The sequence below is a fragment of the Eschrichtius robustus genome, chromosome 19 (genome assembly GCF_028021215.1).
Source record: "Eschrichtius robustus isolate mEscRob2 chromosome 19, mEscRob2.pri, whole genome shotgun sequence".
NCBI lineage: Eukaryota > Metazoa > Chordata > Mammalia > Artiodactyla > Eschrichtiidae > Eschrichtius > Eschrichtius robustus.
Genome location: NC_090842.1, coordinates 28,462,917 through 28,479,470, shown reverse-complemented (window position 1 = coordinate 28,479,470; position 16,554 = coordinate 28,462,917). Strand labels below are relative to the sequence as shown.

At 49.7% G+C, this 16,554-nt stretch overlaps 1 protein-coding gene across 1 annotated transcript; it reads left to right on the top strand.

The window, feature by feature from the left end:
* The first annotated feature begins 4,237 nt into the window (after positions 1 to 4,237).
* On the top strand, positions 4,238 to 8,065 carry CCL22 (C-C motif chemokine ligand 22). Its single transcript, XM_068528977.1, has 3 exons — positions 4,238 to 4,310; positions 5,529 to 5,652; positions 7,981 to 8,065. The coding sequence occupies exons 1-3, from the start codon at positions 4,238 to 4,240 to the stop codon at positions 8,063 to 8,065; spliced, it is 282 nt and encodes a 93-aa protein (XP_068385078.1).
* Positions 8,066 to 16,554: the final 8,489 nt, after the last annotated feature.

Here is a 16,554-nt window from a genome sequence, read left to right as displayed (position 1 = left end):
TAAAAAAAGAACATTGACTATTTGTTGATCCCCACACAGTCGTCTTGTAGGAGACCTGGAAGGCCCCACCTTCTGGAGTTGTCTGTTTTCTTGCGGGATCACTCATCTTCCTCTAGCCCCTGTAGTTCTTGTAAACTGGAAGTTAGGACTAGAGGCTTGATTAGATTCTGGGTTACACCTTTTCTTTTTGTTTTTCTTTCAAGACTTAATTTTTTAGAGCGGTTTTAGGTTCACAGCAAAATTGAGAGAAAGGTACAGATATCTCCCACATGCTTCCTGTCCCCAGGCAGGCGTGGCCTCCCTCATTATTAACCTCCCCCACCTGAGTGTACCTTTGTGACAAATGATGAACCTACTTTGACACATCATAATCACCCAAAGTCCATAGTTTATATTATGGTTTATTCTCTCTTGATGTTGTATAGTGTATGGGTTTGGACAAAAATATAATGATGTGTATCCGTCATTGTGGTATTATACACAGTATTTTCACTGCCCTAAAAATTTTCACTGCCCTCTGTGCTCCACCTACTCATCTTTTCTTCCCTCTAACCCCTGGTAACTGCTGGTCTTTTTACTGCCTCCGTAGCTTTGCCTTTTCCAAAAGGTCATATAGTTGGAGTCATATAGTTTGTGGCCTTTTCAGATTGGCTTCTCTCACTTAGTAACATGCATTTAAGGTTCCTCCATGTCTTTCCCTGGCTTGATAGCTCTTTTCTTTTCAGCAGTGAATAATAATTCCATTGTCTGAATGTACCACATTTTATCTATTCACCCACTGAAGGACATCTTGGTTGCTCCTAAGTTTTGGCAGTTGTGAATAAAGCTGCTATAATATAGGCTTGTGTGAGGACATAAGTTTTCAGCTCCTTTGGGTGAATACCAAGGATCATGATCACTGGACCAGAGAGCAGTTTAACTGATAATGTATACATAACGTAAAATTTACCATTTTAATAATTTTTAAGTGTACAGTTCAGTGGCATTAAGTACATTCATATTGTTGTGCAGCCTTCACCACCATCCATCTCCAGAACTTTTCCGTCTTCCCAAACCAAAACTCTGTATCCATTAAAAACTAACTCCCCGGGGCTTCCCTGGTGGCGCAGTGGTTAAGAATCCGCCTGCCAGTGCAGGGGACACAGGTTCGAGCCCTGGTCTGGGAAGATCCCATATGCCACGGAGCAACTAAGCCCGTGCGCCACAACTACTGAGCCCGCGTGCCACAACTACCGAAGCCTGCACTCCTAGAGCCTATGCTCTGCAACCAGAGAAGCCACCGCAATGAGAAGCCTGCGCACCGCAATGAAGAGTAGCCCCCGCTCGCCGCAACTAGAGAAAGTCCGCGTGCAGCAACAAAGACCCAACGCAGCCAAAAATAAATAAATAAATAAATAAATTTATTAAAAAATAATCCACAAAACTAACTCCCCATTCCCTCCGCCCTCCAACCCCTGGTAACCACCATTCTAGTTTCTGTCTCTATGAAGCTGATCCCTCTAGGAACCCCACAGAGTTGTAATCATGCAGTATTTGTCCTTCTGTGACTGGCTTTGGGTAACGCCTTTTGACAAGAGGACTTCCAAGGCGATGCTGTGCACCTCCAATGCACGTCCATCAGGAGGCTCATAGGAACTGCAGCTGAACAGGCCCTGCCCGGCCCTGCCTGCAGGCCCCTCCCATCTGGCTGCCCCCTGCTCCCCGACCCACTCTGCCCCAGCTGCTCAGCCCTCTCACCCTTTGCACTTGCCCCTTCCTCCCTGGCAGGTTTCTTAGTATCTTCTGAATTTCAGCTTGCATGTCAGCCCTCACAGAGTCGTCTCCTGACTACCCAAACCTGCTTCCCCATAGTCACTGTCTATTTTTCTCTGTTTCATTTTCTTCACGGCACTCACCACAGCCTGACATTACCTTGTTTGGTTTTGTTTTTTTTGGGTTTTTTTTTGCCTGTTTATTGTTTGTCTCCAAGGTAAACATGAGAGCAGGGACCTATTCACTGTTGTGTCCCCAGATCCTGGCAGTGTACCTGGCACGTGGCAGGTGCTTGTATTACTCTCCTCTTGCTTCTGTAACAAATGACTTGGTGGTTTAATACACCAGTTTATTATCTTACAGTTCAGCAGGTCAGAAATCCTAAATCAGTCTCAGTGGAGTAAAACTGAGGTGTCAGCAGGGCTGTGTTCCTTCTGGAAGCTCTAAAGGAGAATCTGTTTCCTTGCCTTTCCCACCTTCTCGGGCGCATAGCGTCACATCATTTGGACTTCTGCTTCTGTCATCCCATCTCCTGTCTGAATCTGACCCACTCACTGGCCCCTCTTATAATGACCCTGTGATTGCATTGGGTCCATCCAGAGAATCCAGGAAGTCCCTCTGTTTTTGTTTTTGTTTTAATATTTATTTATTTTGGCTGCTCTGGGTCTTCGTTGCGGCACGTGGGATCTTCGTAGCGGCCTGTGGGATCTTTAGTTGTGGCATGCGGTCTTCTTAGTTGCAGCATGCAGACTCTTAGTTGTGGCGTGCATGTGGGATCTAGTTCCCCGACCACGAATCGAACCTGGGCCCCTTGCATTGGGAGCACGGAGTCTTACCCACTGGGCCACCAAGAAAGTCCCAAGGAAGTCTCTGTTTTAAGGGCCTTAACTTCAACACACCTGCAAAGTCCTTCTTACCATGTAAGGTCACATATTCACAAGTTTGGGGAATTAGATATGGACATTTTGGGGGGTTCATTATTCTGTCGACCAAGGGCTCAATAAATATTTGTTGAATGAATGAATGAGTGGATGGATCCCTCTACAAATGGAGTGCTGAGTCCTGAACTCCAGGATGGCTTATCCACATACAGGCAAGGCCCCTCCTCCTCTGAGCCTGGGTTTCTTCTTCCACTAGGTGTGTTCTGAGCACCCACCGTGTACCCCACTCTTGATAGACCCTGGAATGCCAAGACAAATAAAGGGAGGCCCCACCTTCTAAGAGCTTGGAGTTTGGCTTCTGGGAGGAGACTGAGAAAGAGGAAACCTGACGTAGTCTGTTCAAGTCCACGTTCTAGGTCACCTCAGAGAATTTTGGAGTCCTGAGGGGGTGTGTTTACCTAGAGGGTGACATTTCAAATGGCTCTTGATGCACGAGTAGGAGTTTATGCGGTAGAGAAGTGGCAAGGGCATTCACGCCAGGGACAAACCACAGACCTCTTTGAGAAACTATGAGGACTGTGGATGTGATTCCTCAGGGGAGGGAGACCAGTTGGGCGGGGGCGGTGGGGTCGTGTCCGGAATGGAGGCCTTGAGGGCCAGAATCAGGAGCATGGGTTCAGGGGGCCACAGCAGGGTTTTGAAGCAGGAGAGAGGCATGTGCAGCTTTGAATCCGGGCTACTCACTCTGGTCACTGCAGTGTGGAGAGGGGAACGAGGGGCCAGCATCTGAGCCTGAGGTGGGGGTGGCCTGGACTGGGCAGGGACAGTGGGGATGGAGATAAGGGGACAGATCCGAGACAGACTGAGGTAGTAGAATCAGTGGGACGTGGCGGTAGATTGAGAAGGGGGTGGGTGAGGAAGAGCGTGGAGACAGCTGCGAAGGAAGAACAGGCAAGTTGGAAATGTGTGGAAGCTGTTTACAGCTGTTGAGTGGACCATGAACTGGCCCAAGCTGAGACTTTGTCAGAAGCCCTAGAGGACACCAGTGATGGGGCAGAGAAGCTAACCCAATGGGTTCATAGGCTTCTCCCTTTGAAGACAGATCAGTGATGAAGTCTTCATCAAGATGGGCCTCAGTTCCAGGTGAGGGTTTAGGGCTGTTTGGCTCCTGTCCACATTCTCACTTGATTTACAAACAACCACTGGGGTAAATACGTAGGACTGTAAAACCATCTCCCCCATTTCTAGATGGGTAAACTCAGTCCCAGAGACATCCAGTGACATGGCCAAGGCCACACAGCCAGCAGACCCCAGGGAGCACAGGCCTCCAAGAGGCCCAGCTCAAGGGGGATTTTGCAAGTCTCTTGGGACCCAGGGGGGAGGTCAGGGTGGGGGTCCCCTTTGAGTGGTTCCTGGCCACAGAGAATTTCCTTCTCTTTGGAGGAAGTGGGAGTTCTTCTTTCATAATGTGAATGTCAGAGATTCTGGGCTCACCGGTGACTAAGATTGTCTGAGGCCTGTGGGTGTAGCAAACACTTAAATACCAGAGCTTCCTGTCCTTTGGCGATTGTAGACACCTGAGCTGGGACACAAAGGACAAAAGTATGGCCAGCCTGCAGACCCCACTCCTGGCTGCCCTCATCCTCCTTGCTATGATACTTCAAGCAACAGAGGCAGGTGAGGTTGGGAAGAGGGAGGGCTCTCTGCAGAGGTCAAGGTCAGATACTGGGGTATCTTCCTCATGTGGTAGAAAGAGCACTGAACTGAGAGCAGAAGACCCCAATCTGCCACTGGCTCTTGGGCTAGTCCCGTTGCTTCTCTGGACCTCAGTTTACACATCTGTTAAATGGATAGTCTTGAAGGCTTGGGGTCTAGGATCTATCTCAGCTGGGCTCGGGGTTGTAGTGGGCATGGCCCAGGGTCTCCTACTCCAGAGAACTCAAGGGTAGGGCCTTGGGATGTGGAGAGGGAGCCACTGAAGGAGGCCAGCTGGGGTGGGTAAAGGCAGGAGCAGGGGTAAGAGATATTCCCTTGGAAAACTAGTCCTGCCCTCTCACCACCCCATCTTTCTCCCGAACCTGCCCTCAACACTGGGTTCCTGACTTCTCTTTCCACCCCAATGTACACTCTTCTGCCCTACGATGGGGAGGGGAATGAGCACTGGACTGGGAGTCAGGGAGCTAGGAGCAATAACTGCTCAGTTATGGGGTTCCTGAGCGCCTTCCCTGCATTACAGGCCCCATAGAGTAGGTACTATTATTACTCCCTGGGTCTGAGGAGGAAATTAGGTCTCAGAGATGTTAAGTGACTCAGGGCAGAGCGAGACTCGAACCCGGGTTTCCGTGCCTGGACTCTGCCTGAGCCCTTGTCCTGACTCTCCAGGGTCATGCTGTGTGATCTGGGCAAGTCCTCCCCCATCTCTGGACCTCAGCCTCACCATTTGCATCATGAAGGGGATTAGAGTAGATGTGAGTTGAAGGGAAGTTCTCAGATTACCTGGGAAGTTCTTCAAAATGTCCCCCTGATTCAGCAGGGCTGGGACTAGGCCCTGAGCTTTTCTGACAAGCTCCTAGGTGATGTTGACGGTGTGGGTCCACAGACCTCAACTTGAATAACAAGCTTCTAAGGCTCCTTCCTGTTCAGCGTCTCTGGTCCCATCTAGAGCTTAGGGCATTGTTGATGCTCGGTCGTTCTGAATCCCTCTCCCTTGAGCTGACCAACGCAGAGTGTAGACTTTGGGCACTTAGTGGCTTCCCAGAGTCCCCAAGAGTGGGGACGTTGAGGGCCCAGAATCCTCTGGACACCAACCTTCCACATGAGAACAGAAAAGCTGGGTCAGAGGTTAGGGCCAAGGGAGAGCAGCCTGTGACTCCTCTGAGCGCGCTTCCCCCCCAGGCCCCTACGGTGCCAACGTGGAGGACAGCGTCTGCTGCCGGGACTACATCCGTCACCCCCTGCCCCTGCGTTTGGTGAAATATTACTACTGGACTTCGGACTCCTGCCGGAGGCCTGGCGTGGTGTGAGTAGGAAGCCGGGGAGGCAAGACCTTGGAGAGCTTGATGGGTGTGGCCTGGGAGGCTCCAGGTGCACGTGGGTGGGGTGCACCCAGGGATGGAGGAATGCAGCTGGGCATCCAGATGTCGGCTGGGAGCACTTGGCTGAACTACATGGCTCAGCTGAGGCTTGGGTGTACAAGAAAAAAATCATGTTATCATTCAACAGATATTATCAGGCACCTCTTACGTGCCAGGCAGCGTGCCAGGTTCTGAGGATGCAGAAGGTGCCGCTCCACGCCGGCAAGGCAGATAGGTAGTGCAGAGCTGCCGTAGAGTGTAGGGCTCAGGGTACGGGCAGTATGCCTGGTTCCACCGAGTCAGCAAAGATGCTCCCATCCGAAGCATCTTGGATCCCCAGTGCCCTGGGAGTCAGTTATGTGAGGCAGCCTATTCTTACCAGGAGCGTATTAAGAGCTGACACTAAGTGCTTCCTCAGGGCCAGGCACTGTTCTGAGCATGACTGTTTAATTCTCACAATGATCCTACAAGAAGGTGCTATTCTTTCCATTTTACAGATGGAGAAACAGGCTCGGGGCAGGGTGAGGGGAGAAGTGACTTGCTCAAGGTTGCCCAGGCTGGAACCAGGACTCCTGGGTCCTTGTTTAGGGCTTTCTCCTAAGGTTCTTATTCTCCTTTGCTGCTTTCTCTCAGCTTCTCTGCTTCCTTTTCCTCGGCCGGGAGCCTGCCCCCGCCCCCTCCTCCTGCCCCTGCCCCTGCCCCTGCCCCTGGCTGGGTGACGGGACCTGTCCTTTCTGGGGCAGCCCCTCTGGCTGCTGCTCTGGCTCCTCAGAGCCTGCTGCCTGCCAGACCACAGAGTGGGGCGTGTTTGAGCTTGGGGACTTATGACCCCCTTTGGGGCCCTGTCATCTTCTCATCTTCATCCTTCTCACTCATCTTCCGTCCCTCAGAGGGGTCTGTAGGTAAAACACAAGAAGGCTGAAACGGGAAGGTCTGCCACAGTTCTGGTCACTTCAATACTGGGCCTCAGTTTCCCCATCAGTATAGCGGGAGTGATCACTTTCATTTATTTTTTTAATCAAACATGTGGAGAGTGCTTGTTAAGTGCTAGGCACTGTTATAAACGCTTTATAAACATTAACTCATTTAATCCTTCAAGCAACCCTATGTAGTAGGTACTGTTACAATCCTCTTTTTACAGGTGCATAAATGTGCACAGCAAGTTATGGGGCCTCTCAAGCATCACAGGGCACAATAATAGTAAGTGGGAGGTGTACTACTCAATGCCTGGCATATAATAGATACTCAATGAGAGATGGTACACATGTGATTATTGGATCTTGAGCCAGAAGGGATTCTAGAAAGAATGTGGCTCAATGAATGAGAAGATCAAAGCTCAGAGAGGGTCTGAGCCTTGTCCAGTGTCACAAAGCAGCAAGGGCAGGCTGTCCACGTGGCCAAGGTCAACACTGCTTTGCTGCCTTCTTTGTTCTTTCTGTTCATTGGTCATCTGGGTGTGTGTGTGTGTGTGTGTGTGCAGATCAAGGGTGTTTGTTGGAGCTCTGGCAAAAGTCGAAGCCTTAGCCCACTACTGCCATGTGGTCTTGGGCTATTGTTCACCTCCCCTCTCTGTGCTCAGGTCTCTCAGAGGGGCCTGGATAGGGATGCTCGTTCACAGCAAGCACGATGAGTCAGGTCTTACCAGCTCTGGCACTTAGGCAAGTTGCTTTACCCCATTGGGTCTCACTTTCCTCAGCTATGAAGTAGATAGGATATTGGAGGCTCATAGGGTTGTTGTAAGGATTTATTAAGGAAATCAATGTTAAAAGTTCAGGCCAGGCCCTGGCACAATTATATATCACCTACCGTCTGCTGTGCACTGTTCTGAGCACTCCAGTTTATATTAACTCAACAAATCTTCATCAAATTCCTATGAGGTTGGACCAGAATTATCATGCCCATTTTACAGATGTGGAAACTGAGGTTCAGAGAAGTTAAGGGACTTGCTAACATGTGGCAGAGCTAGAATTCTAATCTGGATAGGCTGGCTCCAAAGTTCATGCTCTTGGCCACTACCCAATACTCTCTTCCAAAGCAATGTCAGCAAAGATTATGGGACTCCTGGGCATTCTATTTCCTGGCCTGACCTGGCACTCATGGCTGGGGCTGAAGGTATGGGAAGTCCTTGCTGCTTATCTCCCCCTCTCCTTCTTAAGAAATGTGTTTGCCTACAGCAGGTGACTCATAATTGCTAAGGTTCTGCAGCGGGGCTGTGGCATCCTTGCTGCATGCTAATGGGGCCTCCTTGTCTCCCTGGTGTCTCCGCCTTCCAGCTTGCTAACCGTGAGGGACCGAGAGATCTGTGCTGATCCCAGACTGCCCTGGGTGAAGAAAGCTCTCCAGAGGCTGGACCAATGAGGCAGGCCCTGCCCTGATGACCGTGGCCTTGGCTCCTCCAGGAAGGCTCGTGGAGCCCCACCTCCCTGCTGTTACAGCTGCTCCCCGACACAACCCTGTGCCAACAACCCTCTCAGCGGTCCCTGATCTTGATCTCTGCAGCTGTCACTCCCAGTCAAGCCTCCAACTGTCACTCTCATCTCCCCACTTACCCTTCCAACCCATCCTCTGCCCCACCAAAGCCAGAGGGTCCACAGTCCTGGTCAGTCACTCCCCTGCTCAAAATCCTTCCATGGCTCCCCTTTGCCCTAGACTGAGGTCAGAGCTCCTGAGCCTGGCATCCCTGCCCTCCAGATCTGGGTCTTATCCTTTGCCTCCAGCCCTGCCTCATTTCCCTTCATGCATGTTGGACTCCGCCTCCCTGTTCTCCCAACCCATGTCATACATTTCCACTTCTGGCTCTTTTCCCGAGCTGCTCCTGACACCCAGAATGTCTCCCCATCCTCTGCACATGTCCAACCCCACCAGCCCTCCAGGGCATCACTCAACCTAAGCAGCCAGTAATTGAGAGTCATTTTTTAGACTTCCCCTGGCCCTCTGCCCCCTTTTAACAGCCCTGATCACAGTCTGCCCAGAATTCTCGGGAACTGGGAGCTTGTCCTCCAGCCCCACCAGCTGGACCAATATCCACACCTGAGCTACTTTTGTCTCCCGGCCTCTGGCACAGAGCACAGGGCCTGGCTCAGAATCAGTGCTCAATAAGAGGCTGCAGATTGAATCAATAAAAGTAATGTCCGTCTCCCACCTCTCAAGGGCTCTCACACATCAATACAGAGACTCAAGGTCATCTAGAGAAGGGCTGGCGGGGTTCATTATGAAGCCTCAAATTTACCCAGATTCACCTTTCTTCCCCATGTTACCTCTTTAAACTTCTTGCTTCCCTTGGGTTTTTTACTGCTTCTCCAACCTCCAACATCCAGGCCTGACCTCTTCAGAGACCCGAATTTCCTCTTCCTCCTTCCCCAAATAGCTGACAACCAAATTCCTGCTATGGGGTAAATGAGTACCCTTGGCTTGGTATTATAAGCTCTAGTTATATTTGTATAAGAAAAGAGGGCAAATGCTTAAAAGGCCAAATGGATGACTGGAAGAATTTTAAGAAATGTGTGGGAGGGGGACAAGGCAGAGATTTCCTGGTCCTTGGACCAGGAATGTGTGGGGTATAGTTAAGTGAAAGAGCCTTGGATGGAGGTTGTTCTCAGGTGGCTGGGGGCCAGGCTAAGGACTGGGACTTAGGACTTATCTACACCTCTTTGAGGACCACGGCTTCCCCCAGGTATCTGTGCTTGTTCCTTTCCGAGGGAGCCTGGTATAGTATGGCAGGGTGGTTGTTGCTGTGTGACCCTGAGGAGACCATCTAACCTCTCTGAGCCTCACCTGAGAGTGAGAATACTTACCTTATGGGATTTCTGTGGGGCTCAGATCCAAGTCACAGAAAATATGGCTTTGCCGGCCATGAAACTCAGTGTCTTCCAGGGCTTGTGTTCCCCCGGGAGCCCAAGGTCATTTGCCCACTATAGGCACCGGAAGTGTTAACCTGGCCACTGCCCACGCACAGGGCCTTCAATTGTTCTGGGATCTCCCTCCGCTCCTGTCCTGCCCTTGCCCTTGCCCCTCAAGCCTTCTGGAAAATAAATCCTCTACAACAATGTCTGTTTTGTTCCTTGGCATGTGCTGTTCCTGTGAGGTGGGGCAGGGGACCCATGGCCCCTCTCTCCCAGTGGGGAAGCCCTTGACATTTATATGTGAGCTGGCTTGCCCAAGGTCACCCTGTGAGAAGGTGGGGAATCCCAGCTAGACATGAGGACCTGGGAAGTAGCTGAGCAGGTGTCAGCCGGGAACCCCAGACATTTGTCCACCCTGGGACCACTTGTCAGGAGGAGCTGATGAAATCATTCATTCAGTCCTCAAGTCTAGATCTTTGAGCAGCATATTCATCCATTCATTCAATAACCCAATCTCAACCTTCCCACTTCAAGGGTGGACACAGAGGCAGAGGAGAGTATATCAGTCAGGGAATGCTACTTGCAACAAACAGCCCCCAAAATCTCAGTGGCTCAACTCCATAGAAGTTTTTTTCTTCTCACACGAAGTCTTATCAGGCATTCCTGGTCTGTGGGCGACCTTCCATCCATGTGGTCATTCAAGGACCCAGGCTGCTTCCTTCTCATGGCCCTGCCCACCTCCAGGACCAGGTCTCCTCTCCCTCATCCAGCAGACGGGAAAAGAGAATAGAGGCTTGTGGGAAGGTTTTTTATGAGCTGGGCCAAGAAGAGGGGCTCATCACTTCTGCCCATGTGCCATTGACAGAACTTAGTCACATGACCACCCTGACAGCAAGGGATGCTGGGAAGTACAGCCAAGCTGTGTGTCCAGGAGGAAGAGGGAGTGGGTTTGGGGAGCACTCCAAACCCAGTTCATCTGGCGCTAACTTCCCTGGACCCTCAAATGGGCCTGCTTCCCTGAAGTTCCTGGACACAGCTCACTCTGCCAAAACAACAACAAAAAAGGACTCCTCTGCCCTTGGTGCATCTTCATTATTTCCTCGGTGTGCATACCGTTCCATGGACATCTTGGCACAAGTGGCCTTCGTTCCCTTTTGGATCTGGCTCTCACAGTGGGATTTCCAGGGTTGAAGCTACAGACACATAGAACATTGTCTGGGAGGCATGGAGAAGTATGATGAAGGGCACAGGTCACGGATTCAGACAGATATAGGAACTCTCACTGGCTGCGTGTCTGGAACAAGTTACTTGGTCCCTCTGAGCCTCAATTTCTCCCTCTGTGAATAGGGGGTGATAAAAGCACACGGTGCATGTAGATGTGAGAATCTCATAAGAAGGTACAGACAGCCCAATAACAAAATGGGCAAAGACTTGGATGGTTAACAGGCACATTGTAGGGGAGCAATATTTGCCACCCCAGAATGTGTCTCCTTGGCATGAGGACTAATTTAGGCTGATTATTTTTAAGAAACAGAAGACTCGGGAAGCTTTCCTTGTTACTTCCGCCTTAACTGCCTGAAAGAATTTAGATAAAGGACTGGTCACAGTTACAGAGCTACCGCCAGAGGTATCTGCAAAGAATATGGGGCGAACTGTGGTGGGGAGGACTCGGCAGCGTCTGGAGATCAGGGTCCACTCTGTGTCCCGTTGTCTCTGCATGACCCAGCAAACATTTATTTACCAAACATTCGCTTTTCTATCTCCCTGTGGATCGTCTTCCTCCCCTTTGAAGTCCCAAACCACTACCCCCAGCGACCTCTTGTCTTTAGCTGAAGATGGCATTTAACGTGAAGGTTTCAGCCATTTTGGCAAGTTGCTCAGTTTTCCTGGGCCTCTCCCATATATACAAGTTATTAAACTTTTGTTTGATTTTTTTTCTCCTGTTAATCTGTCTCATGCCAATTTAATTCTTAGACCAGCCAGGAGAACCTAGAAGTGTAGAGGAAAATTTCTTCCTACCCAACACAGGAAAAGATGCTTAACAACACTAATCGTTAGGGAAATGCAAATCAAAACCACAATGAGATACCACTTCATACTCATTAAGATGGTTATTATAAAAAAAAAACAAGGTTGGTGAGGGTGTAGGGAAACTGGAACCCTTGTGCATTGGTGATGGGAATGTAAAATGGTACAGTCGCTGTAGAAAACAGTGTGACTGTTGCTCAAAAAATTAAACATAGAACAACCATATCCAGAAATCCCACCTCTGGGCATACACACAAAAGAACTGAAAGGGACAGGAGCAGATATTTGTACACCCGTATTCATTGCAGCATTTTCTGAAATAGCCAGAAGGTGGAAAAAACCCAAGTGTCCACCGATGGATGGATGCATAAGCAAAATGTGGTCTATCCATACAATGGAATATAATTCCGCCTTAAAAGGAAGGAAATTTTGACACCTGCTACAACATGGATGAACTTTGAAGACATCGTGGTAAGTGAAATAAGCCAGTCACAAAAAGACAAATACTGTATGATTCTTAGAGGAGTCAAATGCATAGAAACAGAAAGCAGAATGGTGGTTTCCAGGAGCTGGGGCAGGAGGAAATGGGAGTTATTGTTTAACGGGTCCGGAGTTTCAGTTTTGCAAGATGAGAAAGTTCTGGAGATGGATTGTGGTGATGGTTGCACAGCAATGTGAATGTACTTAATGCCACAGAACTGAACACTTAGAAGTGGTTAAAATGTTAATTTTTACGTGATGTATATTTTACCACACTAAAAAAGAGGGTGTGGCCAGGCATGTGCACAGACAGAGGAAATGCCCAGTGCATGGGGGTAGTCCTCTTTACTGGTCAGAAAAGGTGAGCTGGGCAGGACTGGCTGGAACAGGGAAGGCTGTTCCCAAGGGGCCCTGGAGATGACCACCTCCCTGGCCACCACATTCCTCCTACCATCCTGGGACCCCACAGGGGTGCCCAGGGCTCCCCACCCTGATCCCCATGTTGTTTCTGTTCTGCTTCCAATGCTGGGGAATCGCTCATGTTCCACAAGAACGACACAGGCTCCCTGCTCTCTGGGACACCCACACAGGGCCCCAGCCATCTGTGGGCCTGCAGAGGTATGGGTGGGAAGACCCCCATCCCTACCATCTCACTGACTCTGAGAGAACCTACTTGCCTGCTGCCAGCACTGCTCTAGTTATTCCTCAGCTCAGAAGATCCCCAGCTCCCCTTTGCCCCTGAACAGCATTCTCTTTCCTCACTCCAGCTTCAAAGTGTCCAGCTACAGCCTCCCTGCCCATTCCTTCCTCAGAACCAATGGCATTGGACCGTTCCCCAACCCCTGCATAGGTCCTGTGCTTTCCACCTTGGTTAAGTTTTCCCTCTGCCTGGAATGGTCAGTCAAAATCCTGCCTGTCTGCATATGGCAAGTTACTTGTGAATCACAAAGGGAATAACACTTCCGCAGTGGAGAGATCTAGCGGTCGGCCATCAATCTCTCAAGAATAGTGGAATAACCTGTCCATCGTGGTGGATGTGATTGGTGTACAAAGTATTACTCGTAATGGATTCTTACCAAGGATTTGTAGCTAAGACCTAATCAGGCCTCTAGCTCTAACTTCCAGTTTACAGGAAATATATAGGGTAAAGGAACAAATTAGATGACATCACAAGGAAATAATTCAATAAATTAAGAATGAGAACAGCGTGTGAGACAATGGTCCTGACTCTTCAGAAAGTCAATGTCATGAAAAATGTAAAGGAGGTCTATCGTAGAATAAATAGAAATAACCATAAGCAATGCATGAACCTAGATTGGACCCTGGTTCATTAGATAGATAGATAGATAGATAGATAGATAGATAGATAGATAGATAGATAGATAGATGATAGATAGATAGATGATAGATAGATAGATAGATAGATATGGTTAGATAAATAGGTAGATAGAGAGAGAGAGAGATAGGAAAGAAGGAGGAGAGAGAGAAAGAGAGGGAAGGAGAAGAAACTTAAAATACATTTTGGGATAATTGGAGAAATTTGAATATTAACTAAATATTACAAGACATAGGAATCATTGTTAGCTTTGTTAGGTGGGATAATAGTATTCTATTTATGTAAGACAATGTCTATACAATGGAGGTACATGCTGAAGAATTCAAGGGGCAAAGTATCAGGCATCCATAATTTACTCTGAGATGGCTTAGCAAAAAAAAAAAAAGAAGAAGAAGAAAGATGAAGCAGATATGAAAAAACACTAATCATTGAATCTTGGTGGTAGAGATAGGAAAGCTCTTTGTTTCATTTCTTCTTTACTGTTTACAAATTTTTCAAAATGATAACGTAAAAAAAAAAGCAAAATTCTGCCCATCTTTTTTTTCTTTTTAATAAAAAAATTTTTTAAATAAATTTATTTTATTTATTTATTTTTGGCTGCATTGGGTCTTTGTTGCTGCACGCAGGCTTTCTCTAGTTGCAGCAAGCGAAGTACGTGCTTCTCATTGCGGTGGCTTCTCTTGCTGCAGAGCACAGGCTCTAGGCGCACAGGCTTCAGTAGTTGCGGCACGCAGGCTCAGTAGCTGTGGCTCGCGGGCTCTAGACCGCAAGCTCAGTAGTTGTGGCGCACGGGCTTAGTTGCTCCACAGCATGTGGGATCCTCCCAGACCAGGGATCGAACCCATGTCCCCTGCTTTGGCTGGAGGACTCTCAACCACTGCGCCACCAGGGAAGTCCCTCTGTCCATCTTCTGACTAAAATATCGTCTCTCATTCCTGCCTTCCTTGATTCCCACACAAGAACAAAGGCTTCTCTCCCTCCCTAAGACCTGCAGCCTTCGAATCTCTGGTAGGACTTGCATCTTCTCCCTCCCAGTGAGCTGGGGCTCCTTGGGGCAAAGACTTTGGCTTATTTGCCTATGCTCCCCCACCAACACTGTCCCACCACAGTGCCAGGCACACATCAGGGCTGAATAACAAACACCAATGGTTTCTGTGTGCCAGGCACTCTGAAAGTCCTTAGTTTTATGAACTCCCCCAGGGAGTGATTTGATGAGGTGCCTTTAGCATCCCACTTTACAGAAGGGGAAGCTGAGGCTCAGAGAGGTTAAGTCACTTGCCCAAAGTGATACCCCTCATAAGCGGCGGAGCCATGTTTGTCTCCAGGTCCCACCAACCTAAAAGCCTGGCTCCTGTGTCTGAATTGAATCTAAACTCAGTCAGTTCTTAACACCCTGATGAGATAGGTGGGGTGACCATTCCAATTTTATGGGAGGGAAAGCTGGGCCAGTAGAAGATAGGGGATGTTCCCAAGGGCTGAACAAAGAAACGCAGTGTTATATCTGTGTTTTGGCACCTGTTTCGTGCCAGGCTCTGAACCGGCACCTTAAGGGCACAAAATCAATTCTCACAGCATTCCACGAAGTGGGGATGGAGGGAGGTGGTGTAGTCTGGTGATCAGGAGCTCAGACTCCAGAGCCAGTTGGCTGGGGCAAATCCAGGCTCCCCCACTTCCTGGCTGGTGATCCTCAGAAAATTCCTTAACTTTTGCATGCCTCAGTTTCCCCTTCCATAAAATGGACCACGATAATGGTATTTTGCTTACACCTGGGTTTGTTGTCATGATTTCCTGAATTAGTCATACAAAGCACTTAAAACAGTGCCTATCTCAGAGTAAGTGTGAACTCAGAGAGGCAGGGAAGCCTCCCAAGATCACACAGAGATAGTGGCAGAGCCAGGATCATCTGATCCCAAAGCCATTGCTTTCTAAATCCTTTAGAGCATAGTCCGGGGCCAAGGGAACAAGGGTCTTTACCCCCAAATACCTGGCCCAACCCGGGTCTTGTCCTTAATGAAGTGTGGGGCTTCCCAGGACTTGCCTCTTGCCTCTCCCCTCTCCCCCTTCCCTCCTCCCTATTTCTCCCCCCTTCCTCCTCCCACTTGTCCCCTACCCCTGGCCCTCCCCCTCCTCCGTCTCTTCTTCGTCCTCTTCCTCCTCCCCCTTTTCTTCATCTGCTCCTACTTGGGCAGAACAGAAAGCCTTGGACCTCAGTTTGTTTCACTTCTTGTCCCCCTCTGGGCCTCAACAGCTATACACCGAGGGATGTGAAGGTTACTAGCTTCGTATCTGCATGGGCTGTGACAGATTCTCTGAGCCTGAGTGGACACTGGCCAGTGCCAGGGGTGCTCCTCCCTGTCAAGGAGGGTCCAGGCTCTTAGCTCCACACCCTAGGCAGCTTTACTGTGCTTGGGTGAGAGAGAGGTACCCTGGCCTTGGGAGCTGTGAGCCCCTCCACCCAGCCCAGCCTAGACCAACTGGCTCCGTAGCCTGCAACAGTGCCTCACAAACTGGTTTTGCTCTGGCTGGCAGCCCAGACTTGCCTAGATGGGAGTGGGTTCACAGTTAACTCCTGTCCCAGACTGAGTTAGGCTCCTGTTAGACCCTTCCAGAGTCTTGGGCATTATTGCCACTGCCTGCAGGGAAAGCAGCCATGAAAGCAGCTGTGCTTCACCCATTTATACCAGCAAGCACTTATACCAGTTTGGTGGGAACTGATGGCCGATCATGCCTGGTCCTGTTGTCACCACCTCTAACAAAGAGAGAACCTAGAAAGTCAGAGCTGCGCAGCTCCCTCCTCAGTGGATAAGCCCAACTTCCTCCTTGTACAGATGGAGAACTGAGGTCCCATGAGGGGCCGGACTTTTTCAAGCATGCTGCCGAGTTAAGGACCAACCGAGAGGCCCTGAGTTACCAGGGGTGAGGCTGGCAGCCGTGTTTTTCCCGTGGGCTCACAGAGGGCCAGAGCCAGCGATGGAAGCGGGTGCAAATGAGGAAAGGACAGGTCGGGGGGCTGGAAGCAGGGAGGCCGGGGCTCTTGTCTGTGTCCTGCCTGAACTGCCCATGCCCTGTTCACACCTACTCTTCTCTGTGGCAGCGGGAGGTGGGTTCTCTGCTCTGATGACCTCTATGACCTGGCATGATTCTGCCCCCTCTCTGGGCTT